This window comes from Aythya ferina, assembly GCF_964211825.1.
Source record: "Aythya ferina genome assembly, chromosome: 2".
Classification (NCBI taxonomy): Eukaryota; Metazoa; Chordata; class Aves; order Anseriformes; family Anatidae; genus Aythya; species Aythya ferina.
In genome coordinates, this window is record NC_140297.1 from 108397275 (window position 1) to 108418626 (window position 21352).

General features: G+C 36.9%; 1 protein-coding gene across 1 annotated transcript in view; it reads left to right on the forward strand.

Moving 5' to 3' along the window:
- Positions 1 to 21352, forward strand: part of LAMA1 (laminin subunit alpha 1) — a 104267-nt gene that overhangs the window by 15759 nt on the left and 67156 nt on the right. Inside the window, exons 2-7 of the mRNA XM_084508163.1 lie at positions 4315 to 4485; positions 4851 to 4963; positions 12460 to 12702; positions 16775 to 16954; positions 20437 to 20526; positions 20984 to 21101. Of these exons, the coding sequence (XP_084364289.1) occupies positions 4315 to 4485; positions 4851 to 4963; positions 12460 to 12702; positions 16775 to 16954; positions 20437 to 20526; positions 20984 to 21101 (915 nt within the window). The remainder of the gene's footprint in view (positions 1 to 4314; positions 4486 to 4850; positions 4964 to 12459; positions 12703 to 16774; positions 16955 to 20436; positions 20527 to 20983; positions 21102 to 21352) is intronic.

A 21352-nucleotide genomic window follows, 5' to 3' on the forward strand; every position in this document is an offset into this window, starting at 1 on the left:
ACCTTTACAATGGAGACATGGATAGGTGTCCTGCGTGCAAACATCCACTACTCACACAATGATATATCTCAATCCATAATGACTTTGTGTGAATTGTCATAACTTTGGATGTGCCCCAAAAAGCTGCATGCTCCAAATGTCTCATTCATTTGAAGGATTAGCATAGATAGGCACATGGAAGCACATAAAATAGATGTTGACTGCCTCATCTACCTAAAAGCTCCTTGTCTGCCTTTCTTTTCCCTGCCATGCTGACCACCTGTTCATTACAACTGACTTCTTTATGAGCAAGCCTTTTCTCTGACATGTAGTAAAATATTAACGTTATGTCCTTCACCACAAGGTCTGCCTGCTGAGCTATACCTACAGCAAATTTGTCTAACCTTTAGATTCTTCCTTGCCACTCTAAGAGTCAAACATTGTAGAGTGTTAATGTGACAAATTCTGCCACATCCACATTGCAGACCACGTTGTTAAGGATTTGATTTCCTCTGCTTCCTCTGAGCCTGGGGCTTTCTGCCTCTGTTCCTGTAGGAAAGCTCTGAATGGTGTATTTCTGGGAGCATGCACCCAGGTATGCAGATTTTCAGCCTTTCTGTAGTTTTAGTTTTGTATCTGGGTAAAACCAAGTCCTTACAAATGAGAGCAACTTCCCTGAGTATTCAATGAAATCACACTCAATTTCTGTGCTGAATTAGTGAATCAATTGTTATTCTTTCTTAAGGTCAAACTAGCATGTACACACACAATTCATTTTCTGGTATCAGGTGGTGTGTCAATCTCTGGTTCAGGGCAAATGGGCTGCTTAGTAGATGGGAAGAATCATGTTGAAGAGTTTACCTTACCATGAAAAGAGTTGGCCAGCACTCAGAATTAAATGCATTTACTTGAAAAATTCTTATTTTCTTGGGACTGCCAGTCTTCTTGCAAAATGATGGATGGTAACTCCCAAACAAAAATGTTCTCAATGGTAGAAAAGTGAAGTAGCAAGTGCTTACATGCAAAATTGTCTATAAGGTATTTTAATAATCGGAATATAGTCAACCAGACCAGATTAGCCAGCTGAGAAGTCACTGTAGAACTTTACAGATTGTGGCCATCTGTATGGAGGTCTCTCAAGGCTCTTTCTAAGCCTCTTTGGTACGATTGCATAATGTGATAGAGGTACAGGATATCTTAGCAGTGAAGTTGCGAGGATTTTTTTATGTAGCACTTACCTTCTTTTCTAGTGAGAAATAAGTATGATAAATCTAATTCAATCAATCATCTGTGCTGGACTTCAGATAGCAAACTGTAAAAGTTACATTAATGCCTTTAAGAATGCAAATATCACTTGCTGTAAATTCAGTTTAATGATACGTGGTATCTTCCGGCAGAGCTTTATGTCAGTTACAACCACTTTAATTTTAAAGCAGGATATGATCACAGTCACTCATTTATCTGTAATTGGCTCATTTAAGTGACTGATTCTGTGGTTATTCATCTTTATCATACCTACCTTCTCCCTAAGAAAAGTGAAAATGTATTTCACCAGATGGTTATAGTCTTCTTTTTGTGGCAGAGGAGCATCTGGAGTTCATCTCGCTATTATGAGTACTCAGCTTTTCTTAAAATTTTCTTAAGACCATGCTGAATGACTGAAGAGGAGCAATGTAATGTAAAGATGTAATTAATTTATTTTAATTTGCCCCTTTTTTCATGTTGTTTATTCCAGATACTTACTGTTTCTTTATAAATCAGATCATAGGCTATTCAGTCTCCACTGAAATCAGTGGCTACACCTCTGAAAATTGCCTTAAAACTTGATTGCATTAAAGAGAAGCAGAAATTAATGTGATTACCTAGCATTTGAAGAGATGCATCATGATAAAGCTAACAACCTCTTGTTTTTTGTTCAATTCTGGGACAAAAACACTACAATTGGATTGAAATGCCCTATTTCTTATTTCTTTGAGAGAAGAAAACTCATTATGAGACTTTCATGGCATCATACCAGCATTTCATTTTATTATCAGTCAGTGCATTTGATAAAGTTAGTGAGATGCTTGATGACAAGCAGTCAAAAGGGCTCAGTCCAGAGTGACAGCTACAATGTCTGAACCTGACCTGAATTTGGGATTTTGGAATGAAACATTTCCAAGACAGCACTAACCATCAGCACTTTTTCTTCAGAGCTTTTCTATTCCCATGGCACAAATTTGTTGACTCATGGTTATTGTAGGTAAATTATGTCACTCTAACAAATGACCCTGGAAACGAATGGCAGGGCTACTGTGTAACATGAGTGAAGGGTAATGAATGACCTGGGAAGTTAATTGGTAGATCTTGAAGGCTGGCCAATAGATGCCTTTGTGAACAGTAGTGAATAGCGAATACAGAAGTTTTTTTTAATCATTAGGGAGTAATGTAAAACAGGGTACCCTCTTCCATCAGTGAGCTTTCTTGTCTGGTAAGAAAATGTAGGCTGCATTTCTGCTTTGCCTACAGCTGTGAGTCTGGAGCAGTACTGCACCAACACTACAGTAAACATGAGATGAGTGTGCAGACGGCATGTTAATGGAAGAAGAGGCTCACCATATGGTCAATAGTATGTCCTCTATGTCATCGCCTGCTTCAGATTTAGGTATGATGAGAACAAGGTGTATGCTCTGGTATAGATTTAACTTAAATGAGGTAAGGATTAAAACAAACAAACAAAAAAGAACCCACCTCCATCTTCCTCTTTGAGTATGGCACAATTCAGCACAATGAAAAACACGGTTTATTACTCATGCTGTGGTGAAGAAGGTTAGGACTTAACCATGTAATCAAAGGAATATTGAATTCTACCTTTCTGAGGTGGACAGCTAAGAAATACAAAGTATTAATATTGCAATGTATATTGTAGATTAATGAAGAAAAATAATTTTTGTAGTTGTACTCGAAGAAAGGCATGTTTTCACAAATATGCTTAAATATGTCTGGATTTTTTTTTTTAATTCCTTAGACGAAAAATTATAACAAAAAAAACACAACTTTCAGAAATGTGATTTTAATACCTCACTATTGCAACAGTAGCAATTCTTGCAGCACTCTTAATATGCTATTCCAAGGCTCCAACTTTGATTTCAGCCCATCATGTTTAATCTCTTCACACAGATCAGTTTTTTCCAAATTGGTTCTCTTTTTCAGAGTTGTTTCTGTATAGAAATGGAGTATTTGTGTTGTGAAATGGAGTATCTGTGTTGTATTGATGGATGCAAACTTAACCATGCAAGAAGCAAGAGATTTTTAACCTAGGAGGGAAGGCTGGAAAATTGTAACAAAGCTCCTGAGAAGTTGTGCTTACTTAACTTCTTCCTGTCATGGGAAGTATTCCTTAAATGTTATGAGTAGACTTCAAGCTCAAGTAAAACATCCCTCCTTTTAGAAAATATTAAGAGTTCTGAAGCCGGTAACAGTGGTCTTTCATTACTCCTGTGCACAAGAGCATTACCGCTTGAAAGTACTGTAAAGTGTGTAAAGATTAATAAGCGACAAGCCAAGTTTTCCTTAGACTTTACACAGGCTTCAGAAAATCCCAGAGTAAAGGTCTAAAACACAGCTCTTAAAATGTGCAAGCAGGGAGTGTGTCGCTGAGGGCAGTGGTGTTCTTGCCCTGGGGAGCTTGGGTTAAATGCTTTGTTCTGCATGGGCAGAGGGCTTGCTGTACGGCTCCTCATCCATTCTGGCAGAGGGCCAATTTTCCCCCTGGTTTTGATTATTTCACAATGTGGCAAGAAGGTTTAGTAACTGGAACAGAGTTAGTTTACTAGCTCTTATGTTCCTCAGGAGAGCTGGGGACTCCCCTGGGTCCATCAGAGCAGGGCATGACACCCAAGGCCCATCCCTCCATCTCATCCAGGAACAGGGCAACCCGGGATTGCCTCCCTGGTGACAGGACCAGGATGTAGGGCCATGGTGTGCCTGGCTCAGTGAAGGCCAATGGCTGGGCAGGGTTTGTCTGTGGGGAATATCACTGGGTGGGGAGAGAAATGGGGATGCTTGGCTCTGGGGGGGGTCTTCTAGAGGGGGTGCCCCCAGGAGCCCTTGGGGGGGTGGATTAGGGAATGTCAGGACCAGTGGTGCCTCAGGGACATAATGGGTGATGTGCTGTTGTCAGTTTGGTATGATGATGTTTTCACAAAATAATCTGTTTTCATTGCATTTTTCTGCATCTCTGTCTCTAGGCTAGAAGCTTGTCACAAAACAATGCATATTCAGAGATCTATCTCATAACGATGACTGAATTTTGCTTGCTTTACACTGTGACTGATAATTGTTTTTTATTTCAAGGCCTGTTCCCTGCCATTTTGAACCTGGCCAGCAATGCTCACATCTCCACCAATGCCACTTGTGGGGAAAAAGGACCAGAGATGTTCTGCAAACTTGTTGAGCATGTCCCAGGCCGACCACTGCGCAACGCCCAGTGCCGGGTCTGTGACCGTCACAGTGCCAATCCCAAAGGCAAGTTTCTCTTTTTTGTTGTTGTCATCTTTTTTGTTTTTGTTTTCCATTGTTTTGTCTTGTTCTCCTTGACCCTTTACCATAAATACAAAGTGCATTGGGGTCAAATACTTTTTGCTTTTAGTGTCTCAACTACATGAGTGAAGCTGCCTTTAAGCAAAAGGACTGACAGAAAGCACAAACACCTTAAATCACCGTTAAGCACTGCAGAGTCCAATGACAGCCTTTTTGTCTGGAGGCAAATTTCAGCTTTTACTTTGTGGCAGAAGGAAATTATACTCTGCATGAAGTAAATGTACTGGGTCAGAGAAAATAGCTTTAGATGTATTTTCAATAGATGTTTAATTTTTTTCTCTTTAATACAGAGCAGCACCCAATTTCTAGTGCAATTGATGGTACCAATAATTGGTGGCAAAGTCCCAGCATTCAGAATGGGAGGCAGTACCACTGGGTCACCATCACCTTGGATCTAAGGCAGGTGAGTAACATTTACCTGAGTGTCTGTCACTTATTGAATGTACAGTATAAGTCTATGCAATTTATTGTAGTTCTTCAGTGTTTAGATGGTTGGATATTTATCAGTTAGAAATTTAACAGCACATAATTAAAGCTGGACAGTTAAACGTTATACAAACTGATTTTAAACAGATGTGTTTTTCAGTTATTATTAAGGAACATCTTAGAGATTTTATTCCTATCAGCCTGGAATGGAAGTGACTTTGTTTTCAAGCAATATAGGTCATGAAGTGTTACTGTAATTCAAGACACAGCAACAGTTGTGTATGTGTGAAGAAGAGAGTTTACACCAGTGTTCGCTTTGTCTTCATAACCTTCCTTTGTCTGTTCTTGATATCTTTCCCCTGACAGTCCTCTGCTATTGTTTTTCTCTGCTTTAGATTTCATGCAAGTTGCTTGAATTCTGGGTTACTGAAGATATTTTAAAGCAGAAAACGGTGTTTTCAAGGTGTAACTCTGATAGGCACAAATTTTATATATGAGGATGCATCTTTTTTTTTTTTTTTTTTTTTTTTTTTTTAAGCTATATCTATCAGATTTTCACCTGATCACTTGATCACTGTACAGTTTTGTAGTAAAAGAGTAATGATTTGGAGTAGAACATAGCAGAAACATCTAACATTTACTACAAGAAAAAACACACAATACACTTACAAATATGAACTCTTCCAATCCATAAGCATTGTAACCCTGATACTGAGTTTAGGAGAAAGAAAGAAAAGTAAGTGACAGGAATAAATGTACTCACATCATTTACCTGATGGTAGATCTCAAGTTATATGGAAACCTGTTAATGGAATGCAATGATCAGACTGAAGTGTAAAATGTCAGAACGTTCAGCTGCAGGATCTCCAGAACCCTGGAAATGCAGGCTTTCCTTTCAGTTGATTGATATGATAAGGACTTGACCACATAAAATAGAGCAAAGTGTTTTTCTGTGCTTCCCTTCTGACTGGTTCTGATCACTCTTTTTTTTTTTTTTTTTTTTTTTTTTTTGTTAGAAGGAACATCAGAAAAAAAATGTTCTATATTCCTTCTGTGGACATTTAATGTTAGTTGTTCTGCAGAGTTAGAAGTTAGAGGTCTGAATCAGAAATTTTTGCCCTCGGGAAGGATGGAACTACTTTTACAGAGATTGATTCCTTTGCTTTGGCACTTAATGACAAAAAAATACCCCCAGAAGCTTAGAGGTATTTGCCCCTTCTTGTAGCTGGTAAAATTCTTACATGGGAAACTGCCAGACTGCACAGATGATTCCCTAATTTGTTGGTTTGTCTGTTAGGCATGGAAGAATCAAGTCTCCTACCCTGCCCCAAATAAAGACAAAGTCATTTCTGAAGAAAATGTTTTTTCCTTTGATTCTTCTTTTTCTTTGAACAGATCTAAGCTATTTGAAAATCATAGGTCAGCAATTCACAGATTATTAATATTAATTTGCAGCTTCATTTAATATGAATTCTAATATGAATTGAAATTAATATTTCTGAACTCTTAGCTTTGTTACTAGCTAAGAAATGCGTACTTGCTACACAGCTGATAACAAGCTTTTGCAAGATTGTTAAACTCTGAAGGTTATTTTTAATGTTAAAACAGAAGATTTAACTTTGTTTTAAAAGAAGTATGCTTTAAAATGAAGCATAGATTAAACAAGTGTGTAGTTTCCTCTTTAATTAGAAAGCTGAGCTATTAGGAAAATAATCACATGGTATCTTTTGTCATAAGTTTGAATAGGACTTCCTTGTTTGGATAGTTGATTTTGTGTTTGATTTATAAATGGACAAACAGGAAAGAAAAATGAAGGAGGGAGTGAGGCTTTCCTTTTTTTCCTCCTAGAACATTTTTACTTTGGAAACAGACCAACTGAACTGCCCTCTAAATCTTAGCCCTGTTGATGTTTCTTCAAATAAGTATCTTTCCTCTCTTGTCCCACACTGTTTCACTGATTTGATTTGAAAAGTTTCCCCTGAGGGGTCTTTTTTCTGTGTTTTCCTCAGACAGTTTGAGAGAGAGAAGGCATCTAGGGCTATGCAACATGAATGTAAATTGCTGCTCTGCAAGGAAGGATTTGGTTAATAAAGAATGCTTGAAGTCAATAAGTTATTAGAGCTGACTTGTTGTCCCTACTTTAACCGAGTCAGCACGAGTAAAAAATAACAAACAAAAAACATATGAAGGGCCCTAGTGATTTTAGTAACTTTTTACTTCACAAATTTTGTTTTGAATGAGTTAAAATACTCTTCTAGAACCTTTAAAGGTATTCCTGAAATTCAGTATCTCTAACTATATGCATTGCTTTGTCTCTTTAGCATTGGTACTTTCTTTTAAATTTCAAGCTTTGTGCATTAAATATGTCGAATAGCATATTGAAGTTTTTAACTTTTCTTGGCAGAATATAGAATATATTAACACCCTTTTGTGATGTGAAGAAATCTAATCTGAATATTTCTTATTATTTTTGAAAAAATACTAGAAGTTATAACAATATGAAAAATGTTTTTTTTTTTTTTTCCTTTTTTTTTTTCTTCATATTTTTGCTAATGTACGGCATTGAGATACAACCCAGCAATGGGGTTGGTGAGTGCTGGAATGCAGTCTTAGCTGGTGAATATGGGGAAGATTCTGGTGGAAATTATGGTTCCACTCAGCTTATCCTAGGTATATATATTCTGGCCACAGTCTCTGTCTGTTGGCTGTATTCATCTCTGCTCAAATTTGAAGGGAGCAGAGAATATTCCTTCAGCTAATATTTTAGCTTGCAGATAGTTTATTTAGTTTAAAAATGTTCCATTCAAGATCAAAATTGCTATTTAGATCTTTCTCCTTCAAAATTTCTGTGCTATTATAACTAATGCTAAGCATTTTGTAAGGATAGCTTATGGCTACTTCACAGTTCTGTAGCTCATATGGATCATGAAAACTAGGTACATATGTTCTGTCATGCATTTTCGTGTTCCCAGGACCAAATACATGTGCGTGATAGTTGGGAAGACTTTTTTTTTTTTTTTTTTTTTTTTTTCCCCCATTAAAATGTATGTCAAAGTTCCAGAGCTGGGGAAAGAGTAGTTTAGTAATGAGATGTAGTATTGGTGTACAAGATACCAACGTTTAATTTATGATCTCATGCTTTCTACACTGGCAGTTCTACATAAATAAATACACAGCTGTTCTCTGGACAGCTATTTTGCAAAATGATAATGAATTAAAATAAATGCCGACTATTACAAATGCCAGTTGTGTGCTTGTGCCAACTGTAAAATATTTCTCCATCACAACATTAAATGAATATTTTCCTTAGTATTATTAACATGTTTCAGACTTTCAAAGGTATTTAAGGGTGCTTAGTGCTAGGCAGTAACAGAATGGCACAAATTTGTATCCCACAAAGTTCTTGAATTGTAAAGCAAGATAAGTCGTTCTTGTAAGAACTCAAGTATGAAGTTGTGAAAACATCTCCACTTTGATAAAGTCATAGCTCATGAATATTTCATGAATACTGGATTACAACTCAGAGACTGTGAAAGAATAATTTTCAGTTTCTGCTATTAGAAAGTCAAATATAATGTAAATAATGTTATGATATGATATGTGCTGAACTTTCATCTTGAAATCACTTGGCAAGAAGAAGTTACTGTCAGGACAAACCCTTTGCTGATATAAAAAATACAGTTCTCTTGACTAGATCAATGCTAATTTACTTTATGTGGCAAGTTAAAGCCTTGTTGCTATAAAACTGATGATGAAAAATTCAGGGTGCTCGTTCATCTGTACTTTCTTATAATACACTGATTGAATAAAATTAACTTCTATTTCAAAACAATGGTTGCATCAGAGCAAAATGTAGCAAACAATTGCTAGCTAGGTCTCAGAATTTTACTATTTATATGAACAATGCAGACTGATACTCAGAATATCCCTTCATGTAGTCTTGGACTCTGAGAGTTTGCAAAAATATCATTCATTTTAGGCTTTTTGGATTCAGAAAGGAAAATGAAATCAGAGAAAAAGTACCAGCTCTATATGTATTGACACCATTAAGCAGAAAGGTTTTTTCAGGTTTACTTAAAATACAGAGTAATGTTAGTTGTTGCAAGCATTTTCACCACAGCATGTCATGCCATTTTGAAAGCACGCTTGGCTGTTTTTTACATTGCCTTCCTGCACTCATCCTGAAGGAAAGATTTAGTTGAATTTATAAAATTAGAAGGAACTGATCTGTTAAACTAATCTGAGATTTAGAAAAAAAAATCTTTTGGGACTTATCCTTCCTTTTAACTTTTCACTTTTGGAGACTGGGGCTCAAATAGTTATGGATAGACAGCACATCTTCCCTTACTATTCTGTCAACCTAAGTAAATTGAAAAATTTAACTGGCAGTCTTTATCCAAAAAGACTACTGGAAAAATTGTACTTGCCAGGACATGCCTGTGGAAATAGGAACATTTGGCTAGCATCTACTGTGTGGTCACTGCTAGCAGTGTCTTGAGCAAAAGAGTTTGTAAAATTGCCTGATGAATGGGGAAAAGGATTTATCTGCCAACCTTTTACAAGAACAGAGTACCTGATGTCGCTTGATCTGCATTCAGGGAAACAAGGTCATTAGAAAAGCTAAAGAAAGTAAAAGTGATGTGTTATGTTGGTATTGCTGCTACAAAGAAGGGGTTCTTCAGTACAGGTTTATTTGGCTGATCTTTACAGTCAGGATTGAAATGCCTGTAAAATGACACTTCTAATCTATGGCTGCTTGGGAATTGCTAACTTGCTTTGGCTTGCCCTTTTTACCCTTGCAGCTCAATAAGGAAATGAGTCCTGGGAAAGCTATACAGTCAGATTAAAGCATACAAATCATTAGCTCTTGCCACACAGCTCAAGTTTATCACACGGCCAGTTTGTGGACAATGAATGAACATGTAGAGTGGGAAGAAACTGCCCTCAGTGATGTTCAAATGTGGAGACCTCATTAAAGTAAAAATCTTTAAGGAAATACTGAGGATGTTGGTGTCAGTTTGCCTTATATGGAATCCTGGTTCAGATCCATTCTAGGTTGCATAGGTTATGGGATATGAGGTCTCCCAAGCCAAAACTGACGTTCCTTAAAATGTCTTCATATGAACACACTGGGGACACCTGAATCCCTCTGTTAGCTTTGTTCTCTTGTTTGGGAATGTAATTCCTGAGAACATAACTTCTACTGGCAGGTTGGCTTGTGATTTCTTGATAGCAGGAGCATTTATGCAATATCCTTTCATTTATATATTTAACCTATATAATTTCAGGGACTGACATATTCTAGAGTTTACTGACATTCAGTATCATGTGAATTTACCTATGAAGTATTTTCAGGTACTTATGGGCTATATGTGGAAGAGACTTGAGAAAATCCACAGGGAAAAGAGCCTGGCAGTGTTTTTTTACACATGCTATATGTTGAAGTATACTATACATACTTCAACAGATACAGACCATTCATTATTTTTTGAATGCCTCTTTTGGGTTCTTAGTTTCAAATATATTCAATTCAGTTTTTGGAGAACTGTGTACATGGAAGAAAAATAAATCACTAGAAGACTTGAGAACCAGACTGGGCTACTTTTCTGAAAAAAAAAACACATTGGCTTTAAAGGATACGACATTAAAATGAACTGCTCTGGAAGTTGCTGTGAGAAATTTTATCTTTATATAGCTTTTCCCCTCACCAAGAAACTTGATATTTAAAATAAATGTCATCTACATACTCTCGTATGAAAGTATCTTCCGGTTTTATTTCTGCCTGCAGTTAGTTTGTGATGAAGGATAACTTATTGTTACTGGTTGGAACTGGATTTAAAACTAGCCACATCAGCTGCAGAACATAATCGGTCTTGAAAAATCTCAGTGTAATCAGAAGTAGATCATTTGTTGTTCAGCCAACTGTGTAATAAGTAGGGAAGTAGTTTAGTTGATGAGAGCAAGCACAGAGAAAAATAAATAAATAAAAATAAAATCAGACCAGCTGACTATCACATTTTATGTATGATTTTTAATCAAAACCAAGATTGTTTGACTTTTTTAGATATTAAATCCAAAAAGTCAGAATTTAAAGATGAGGTGGAAAAAAAAAATCACAAGTGTCTGTAGATTTCCTAAGTAAAGCTCTGTTCACTTGTGCATACAATGTAATTGCTCTGTTTTTGTATGTTTATTTCTCCATTTGACGGAACTGAAATTTGCTTTTTCATGGCAAGTGTTATTCTTGCTCTGGCTTTCATCAGTACTGTGAAACAAATACAACAACAAGTTACAAAACAAACAAACAACCCCAAAACATGTTTAAAAATGTCTGAAAGAAATCATAGGAGTTACAATAATTATACCAGCTAACCAAGTGGTCCACTTTAGTGAGAATACAGACCTCTGTGATGGTAAAATAGCACGGTGTTTTTCTTTTTCCAAATGTGGCTTGATAATATACTGCACGTAAAACATTAAACTCTTATAAGGAGTCTTATCAATTTGCAAAGAGCCTTTTGTGAGGCAATGGGGGCATTAGTTAAGGAAAAAGGTAGTAGTTTTGGAGTAAGATCATTTCAGTGTTCGTGGCTGATGCTGTAGCTAGTTGCAGGCCAGCACAGGTTACCTAGCTGCCACAACAAGGTCACTGGAAAGGTGATATAAACTTAATTACTGTCCTGCCTACTCAGAGAAGAGAGCAGAACAATGCTGTTGTGGGAATAGAGTTTTCACTTTGGACACAGAAGAGTTTAAAAACAAAAACAACAACAACAAAAAAAAACACCTCAAGGTTATGCACATAGCTGAGAGATTCCATGTCCTAAAAGAACGATTTAATTAACATTATCATATTTATATTTGTCATATTCACTTTATCTATGTACATTTTCAGCAGTGTCTGTAAGTAGCCTTATGCTTAAATAACTTCAACGCAGAATGAAAGTGGAATGCATGGAGATTTTTAATATAGGATGTAAAAAGCTTATCATAAATGCTATTAGCAGGAGGATTAAACTCCAAGCTAAAATGAATGTGTGTGAAACAAAGAATTGTTTTGGCTGCAGCTGTTTTTGGAAGAAAAAAAAAAAGAACTCACTTCGTTGAAGCCTTCAGTGGTCCAAAAAAGCTAAATAGCACACTTCCCTTAGAAAGACTGTTATTCCCAAGTAATCCGGAAATCAACTTTGTGTGTAAATATACAAGTATATATATTTCAGTTTGTTTTGTTGTAATATTCAGAGTTTTGACAAAAAATGATACATATTTCCATTAGTATCATAAAAGATTAATCTAGCCTTTGGTCAAAAGCTTATGCAAAAATTTTATCTAGAGCCAGTCTACCAAATTTTACCCTCTCTCCAGGCAAATTGCGTACTGCCTTTAAAATTTTAGTTAATTTTAGCAGCTGGCCTCTTGTGGTCTTTTACAGCAGAATGAAGTGTTAAAATTTTCTTTTTTCATTTTTTTTAGGTCTTTCAAGTTGCATATGTCATCATCAAATCTGCTAATGCTCCACGACCTGGAAACTGGATTTTGGAACGCTCCATAGATGGCACAGAGTTCAGACCATGGCAGTACTATGCAATTAGCGACACAGAATGTTTAACTCGTTATAATATCACACCAAGAATTGGGCCACCAACGTACAAGAGAGATGATGAAGTGATCTGCACCTCCTATTACTCCAGACTTGTTCCCCTGGAACATGGAGAGGTACGTTTGTTTTTGCACTTGCAGTTTGCGAGTGTGAACATGGACTGATTGTAACTTGAAAACACTTGAATTCCAATTACAGAGTTCATCGCCCTCAGCACTACCAGATGATCTGTTATTCTTCTTTAATGATACTATCTTTACATCATGTACCAGTATAGAAAACTTTTAAAAGTTGGGATAAAACCTGTCTTTAGCTCTACACATTCCTATTACAAAACTCTTTGCTCTCTCTCTGTACACATAATTTGATGGTGGCTATTAACTGTGAATTATTAGTTGCTTTATCCTATGAAAGGCTGCAACAGAGGCTCTATGTTCTGCCAGGTTTTTCATTTAATAAAGAAAATCCCTGTGTTAGGAACACCTGGTCGTGAGATAAAGCTGCAAACACTGTTGAAGTGCTCAGCACAGCTGGAACTCCTAAACTAGCCTTGGCATTGTTTCAGGGATGAAGCATAATTAAAAGAGCTATGAGTTGTGCAGCCTCACTGTTGATTGTTCGTTCTTTTAGCAAACTCTATTCATGGTATTTGTGTAATTTATTTCATAGAGGCAGCCACATAATGAAACGATACATTAAAACCAGTGGTTATTCTATTGTGAATGCTATCATGCAAGAGTATGATAATAAATGCAGTGTTATCCTATGGAGAATGCTACTAACTCTTAGCTTCATAGGAGCCAACATGTATTTATTGCTTAAAAAAAAAGAGTGGAGTGTGTGCAGTAAAGGGCTGAAGTTTGTCAAGCTTTTTCACATAAAATTATGTTTCAGACAAAACCGATGAAATTCAGGTGATGTCAAGTCCCATTTATTTTAATCAAATTTTTGTTTCAGTGATGTAAACATATCCCCTACAGATCAAATGGAACAGACAAAGAAACTTAACCTGGCTTTCACCACAATTAATCAGAAAGCCCTTAGGCTGACTGTGTACAAACAGTGCCTCTTGTAATGAATGTCTGATAGGCTGTCCAGCTCCAACCCAGAAATGATAGAGATTCAGATTAGTGACTTTTCTCCTTTTAATCAACAGCCCTATCCAGAACATTGTGTTTTTTTTTTTTTTTTTTTTTTTTTGTTTGTTTTCTACATGTAATAGCATAAAAACAGTAGAAGAATATAAAAAATGACAGAATTAAGTTTCTGTGTGCTACATAAATAAATGTTGCTCACAAAGAACAGACTGCTCCATTGTAGCTGGAACAGCAGACAAGAATATTCCTGGACAGAGAATGTCATAATGAACTTTGGCATCCTTTTAAAATGTATATATATTTAATGCTTTGTAATTGGTTCTGGACAATATATTGAACTTAAGTATGGGGCTCTACAAAGTTCCACACATCAGTTGATGTCTGCAGATACCTGCTTTGTATCCTTATCCAGCATTTGTTAGCAAGCCACTGTTGTACATTTTGCTTGTAGTGCCTTGATCTGAAAGAACAAGGTAAAATGACCATGTGTCTCAATGTGTCTTAACAACATTTAGCTAAATCAGACATTTTGCCAGTTTGGCTGCTAGATTTTTCGCAGGTTTAAAGAGGTATAACTGCACTGTTATATAATCTGTTGTTAACTTGATTAATACTGCTTGAAGATGTGCTCATAGATCTTCATAATACTCTGCTTCCAGAAATTTATGTAATGAAGTCAGGGCTTATGATGAATTCCAAGGCTCAGACTACAACTGCTGAGAAATGATCTTCAATTAGGGAAGACAAATAAGACAAAAATATATAATTCAAATATATCAGCATATGTAAGGCGTATATAAACAAAATGCAAGAAGTATATTAGCCAAATACAGCAGTGTACATGGAGAATCTTTATTTTTCTTCCTTAATGTATCTGTCCCTACTATTTCTTCCTTTTCCTAGTAGGAAAGATTCCCCTATTGCCTCTATGTAAATTACAATGTATTATTACAGATTTTCTACTGGTCTAGCCAGTAGATAAGTTTAGAATGAAAATGTGAATAAGGTTAAACTTTTCATCATTTGAAAACACTATTCATGAATAGAGATAATATGTATTCCCAGAGAACTGGAGCTTGAGGCAGGAGAGATTATCTAAAATGAAATGGCTTGTGTTGCGCAGGAGGTAAGGCCAGTTGGCTGTAAAAGACCTTTTTAGGTCTTCAGAACTTTAGAGCCTAAATGGTAAGAAGAAAACACAGCATGCTAGAACTAACACTCCTTCTCTCATTATGAAAATCAAAGGATTGCGATGAGCTAAACCAATTCTACATCTGTAATTAATGCCAAATGAGTAGGATATGATCCACAATGCTACAGTTGGGCTTATGTATAGTGAGTTTATCTGTATATATATTTTTTTCAGTGGAAGCAATGCAATGTTATTTGAATATTTGGCCAACAGTTCTGTCTTGTAAATGCCATCAAAAAATATGACTTCTGAATGAATATATTGCAACAGTTTACCTAGAGAAAACAGACTGAGATGGGTGGGCATCCAGAGGTGGGTTGCATACAACATGGGTAATTGGAGGAGCAGTCTGTTCTTTATGTCTGTGAGAGATGATGAAAGAAGTGATCTGAAACTGCAAGAAGTAAAATATGCTTCAGAGATAAGGAGAATTTCTAACAATAGAACAAGGAAAGGACAGTAGTACGTTGTCTTGGAAGATTGCAGAGTTACCATCAACAACGGTCTTCAAGAACAGATTGGTCAAACGTCTAACACAAGTTCAGTTAATCCTGTTTTGGGATTGTCTATATGTTCTAGAGGAATTCTCTGCTTCTATGAGAGCTGAATATTATATAAGGTGATTCAAATTTGTAGGATCTGACCTGGAAAAAGGTCAGATAACTGTTTTTCTGCAGTTGGAAAATGACGATTAGTTTCTAAATAGGCTATTTGAAAAGTGAAATTATTCAACCATGTTATATTAGACTATTTAGAAATAAGGGTGATAGACCATAAATGGCAAAAGCATATAGTAGAGAGTATGAACTCCATTACCAGACTCCGTATATTTTTGAAATAACACAATTGCTGTCTGTGAAGTCCCTAGTTGTGCAGAACTAAACTACTTCTTTATTATTATTTTAAATTTTTAGTAATATTTTCAGGAGAAATATTTGACAATACTAGGAAAGGTCAAACTATAAATCCAAGAGTAGTATATGAGACAAAATTGTTCTGCATAAATGAGGATGTGCCTTGCACTCTAAAATGTATCTGATGAGCCTAGTGCATAACCCTTTATTATTTGTGGCGGACATCAGGTTTACTGTTTAACACTTGTTTGTGGTATTAGGGTCTCATTTTGCAGTTTCTACCTCAAAATGTAGCACAAACTGTCAGCTATGAATCTATGATCACATTAAACTATATCTTTGTGTGCTTTTAAGTTGCTTTGGAAAGGAGCAGGAAGCTGTTTCTGGAATAAGTTGCACTGCTTGATAACAAAAGCCATATTACTGGGGCTAACTTGGGATTGTGTGAGATGGAGAGATGGAGACCAGATGGGTTGTTTCGTGGTGGCAGCCTCCTGCTTTCAATTATCTGCATTGTGGCTTCCCACTGTGCTGTCGTATCACGGAGTATTCTTTGCTGACTGGGCAGCCCTGTCCCAACAGGATATAGAATTAATGACTCCACATTGAGCACATGCACAATATTATATTTTGCAATAAGATCTCTACAAATTGTTTAGGAAAAATCTGTAAGGACAAAACCATGCTTATGGCCAGAGTTGCATGTTCCATGTCAATAAGGGAGAAGAAGGAAGACCAGGTAACTAAGGACTAGCTTGTGGTACTGCACTTCTCCATATGTTAACTCCACAAATATCCAGGAGCCATGAGACTTTATGATAAGCCAAGACTGGTGGTTTCAGAACTGTGTTATTCAGGAAGTGGGAGTTATACCTGCAGGTGGAAAGTGGGAAATAAAAAATAATTCCAGGTGAGTCAACATCTCACCATCCTCAGTTGCTAGAAAACAAGCTTAATTTCTATGTTTTTAATTCTCACACTAAGATGTTTGTTGTTGCAAATAGATCATAATTATGTTTATGATTAAGTCATTCCCTCTTTCTAGATTCACACATCACTGATCAACGGTAGGCCTAGTGCTGATGATCCTTCGGAAAAGCTTTTGGAATTTACTTCTGCACGATACATTCGCTTACGACTGCAGCGCATTAGAACCCTTAATGCTGACCTCATGACTCTCAGCCATCATGATCCTAAAGAACTAGACCCCATTGTTACCAGAAGGGTAAGATGATTGTTCAGAAACACTTCTCAGTGTGGCAGAATGGGAAAGCCTTTTCTGATCTCTTTGACGAAGTACTTGATCATTGCCATTCACAGAGTTGTTTTATCGGGTTGTTAACTAATTTCTGCCTTCCCTATGACTTTATTAGCAACAATACCTTGCCAGATACAACTTCAAGAAATAATTTTAAAGATTATTTTTTGTTTCCTTTTATTTATTTGTTTACTCAAATGATTTAAGCTAGGAATGTCATTTCTAATTCTCTATAAAAAAAGAAAAAATAGGGTCTGGCTACATGAAAGTGTCACTTGAGGTTGCTCTTTATGCAATTTCAGTACATTTTCTTGTGTGTTAAGTTTTCAGTGCTCTGATCCATAAAAATTATTTGTAAACCTTGCTACAGTGAATTTTGATGTCTGATAAGAGTTTTCTTCTTTTCTTTACACCATTTTAATTTACTGTGTTCAAGCACAGAAATAATAATGCAAAACATCTAGAATTTTAACACTTTTCTTAAAGTAATCTTTACACACTTGATATTGAAACTGGATTGGGTGGCTGTGTATAGAAGAGAAAAAGGAGCCTGGTTCTTAGCGGGCTTTGGTGGGCACTTTCAAGGCAGCCCCACTCTCATCTCCATTGAAGGTGCCTGTTCAGCTGCAGCATTTCAGAAGCACAAGATCTGGATGTTCCATTCGTTCCACCTACCCCATGGGGGAGTTGTTATAACAGGGACTGCATGCATGAGGATTAGGTGTCTGTTCCAGCTGTGCTTTGCTGTACGTAGGATAGCAGTTAACACAAAAGCTGAACAGGTGAGATATTCATATGGAACAGGCTGGTAGATATTTAAGCCTTTCCATAATACTGTAATATCAAGAAATACACCCCAAAAAGGAAGGCTTGAGATACAAACATGCAGTTTACTTGGGAAACAAGGGTGCTGAGGATAAGCATACCCATTGCCTTCATAACATACACTGCTGTATAATCCAGGGCTTAGTATTAGTTTACCCAGCAAGATTTAGTGCAGCTCTGCATGAACAGCTACGCATCTTCATCTCCATAAGACATGGGTTTTACTGGGCCAGGGTTCTTGTGTCCTGATGTCTCACTTTGTGTCTCATCCATTGTGTGACCAATGACAACCAAGATAGTCATTTCCAGCTTTCTGTATTCCATTTTTGTTTTTGAAGACTTTACATCCAGTTGTTGATACCAATTTTATTGGTGTCTTGTATACAATCTTGCAAAAGGGCTGATGCAGAACTTTTCCAAGTGTTCAACAGCAGGTTTGTTTCTGTGTTTTGCTTCTTTTATTTATTGCTCTCTGTAGCATTTGGTTAGCATTAGTCTGTTGTTCAACTTCAAGCTGCACACAGCTGCTGTGAGCCATACAGAGTTTAAGCTTTAAGAAAACAAGACAAAGGGGATGAAGAAGTGAATGCAATGAGCTTTTTCTGTACTAACAAATACAGCTCTGCTTTCTGGTCATCCTCCTACTTTTCCCAGTCTGGACCTCTACTCTGTAATTAAGGGCTTATTGGGGCTTATTGTTCTCTCTCTTTTTTTTTTTTTTTTTTTTTTTTTTTTTTTTTTCCCCTGTAATGTTATAATAAAAAAAAAAATAAACACTTAAAAATTAAGTATTCAATCAAAGAGGCTAGTTTCCTCTGGCTCCAATATCCTTCCATGAAATAACAGTCCATGGAGTCAGCAGGTCTGACCACCCAAGGCCGCCACCTCATCCTGAAGCAGATGACCCTAGGGCTGTTAGATCTGAGAGTCTTGAACTTTTACCTAGAAGTGTGGTCAAAAAATATTTTTTTTCATTCCCCTCTTCTACAAGTACATACTTCCCAGGATACAAACAAGCCAACCATGTTGATACTGCAGCTGTAACTGAACCCAGATGGTCATTTCCTGCCTCTTCCTTGCCTTGAAAATTAAATCTTTTCCTTATGTATCTGCTTTTGCTCACCACATCGCAATATTAATGGATTCTATTCTGCTGTATCACCAATTTTAAGCTAAAAGTTTGGATACCCTAGTACACTGCATCACACTAGTAGCAGACTTAATCTAGAAGGAGGTGCACAAAGTGATTTTAAGGGAGGGCATAGTTCCCATTTTAAGAAAGCACACATTTACTTCACAAACTGAAATTCAAATATAGCATTTTGTTATGCTGCATGGCTTTTATGGTGGAAAAATGTTTCTTTTACAAGCAAATTTTGGTTACAGTTGCTGGTCTTTCCTGAAACTTAGTAATGGTGCATTATTTAAAGTTAAAACTTAGTTGCTGTTTTGTACCACTGAGCAAAAACATAGGAAAAAAAAATAAATCCCAAATGGAAGGCTTCCCCCAGCTCAATGATCTGGATGAGGGGATCGAGTGCACCCTCAGTAAGTTTGCAGATGACACCAAATTGGGCTCAAGTGTTGATCTGCTTGAGGGTAGGAAGGCTCTGCAGAGGGATCTGGATGGGCTGGAACAATGGCCCAAGGCCAACAGTATGAGGCTCAAAAAGGCCAAGTGACAGGTCCTGCACTTGGGTCACAACAACCCCATGCATCACTACAGGCTGGGAGATGAGTGGCTGGAAAGCCACCTGGCAGAAAGGGACGTGGGTGTATTGGTTGACAGCCAGCTGAATGAGCCAGCAGTGTGCCCAGGTGGCCTAGAAAGCCAACAGCATCCTGACTTGTACGAGGAATAGTGTAGCCAGCAGGACTAAGGAAGTAATTGTCCCACTGGACTCAGCTCTAGTGAGGCCATACATCAAATATTGTTTTTAGTTTTGGACCTCTCACTGCAAAGAGGACATTGAGGTGATGGATCATGTCCAAAGAAGAGGAACAAAGCTGGTGAACGGTCTAGAGAACAAGTCTTATGAGAAGAGGCTGAGGGAGCTAGGGTTATTTAGGCTGGAGAACAGGAAGTTCAGGGGAGACCTTATTGTGCTCTATTGTTACCTTAAAGGAGGCTATAGCAAGGCGGGGATTGGGCTCTTTTCCCAAGCACCAAGCAATAAGATAAGGAAATGATCTTAAGTTGTGCCAGGGGAGGTTTAGGAATATTAGGATTTTATTTATTTATTTATTTTTTTTCCACTAAAAGGGTTGTGAAGTATTGGAACAGGCTGCCCAGGGAAGTAGTTGAGTCACCGTCCCTGGAGGTCTTCAAAAAAACACGTAGATGTAGAGCTTACTGACATGGTTTAATGGTGGACCTGGCAGGGCTAAGTGAAAGGTTGGACCAGATGATCTTAAAGGACTTTTCCAACATAAATGACTGTGATGCTATTCTACTTTTCTAAGTGAGAGAAATTAATAGCATTTTCTTGACATGTTTTAAGTCACAAAATAATAGAATGCTGGCATTTTATTATGTAGGAGGGAATATATATGTGTGTGTATGTATATATATATATATATGTATTGTCTTTTAATCATTCTTTCTTCAACTTTAATTTTTGTAGTACTACTACTCAATAAAGGACATCTCTGTTGGTGGCATGTGTATTTGTTATGGCCACGCTCGAAGCTGTCCCCTGGATGAAATCACAAAGGTATTTTTTGATCTCATTGATCTATTTTTACAAAACAACTTGTCCAATTTAAAAAGGTCTTTGCCTAAGAATGGGAAAGAGAAGGCTAAAATACTACATAATGCATACAAATTATTTGCTATAATTTTCTTCCTTTTCTTTGTAAGCATATCTGGGTCTCTGGTAATTTAACTTTTTTGAAGGGAATTTTTACTTTGGCATTAAAATTAAACAACTTGAAAGGCATTACAAGAAATAGTCTGAGTTGCAAAAGGAGGAGTTTCCTTGTTGTAGAAATGCTACTCCCCAGTAGTTGATACAATGTGATTGAATAGTTTAATGCTAATTGATTAGTATATGTGAGCGTTGACATTTTTTGGGGAATAAATCAGATATTAGGCAGACTTATGAGAACATTGAGTAAGTTTTCTGTTTAAAAATATTTAAAGAAAATGATGTGTTTTCTTCTTTTTCCTAGAAATTGCAGTGCCAGTGTGAGCACAACACATGTGGAGAGAGCTGTAACAAATGCTGTCCTGGGTATCATCAGAAACCATGGAGACCAGGAACCATTTCTGCTGGCAACAAATGTGAGAGTAAGTATGCACAAAGGTTTAGATAATTTCATAAAGGCTTACTATGCTCTTGTTTGAGGTTGCTTTTCTTACAGATCTACACTGATTCCCCCAAATAGCCTAAAAACTGTCTTCATGGAGTAGAGAGCCTACTTCTAATCTTAACTGTTTAGATGATTTTGAATATTCTATCTAATGTGACTGCCTGGTTAATGGAAGTGGCATGCAGTAAAACTTTCAGAAAGGATGAGACAAAAGAGGCTCGGGGATTT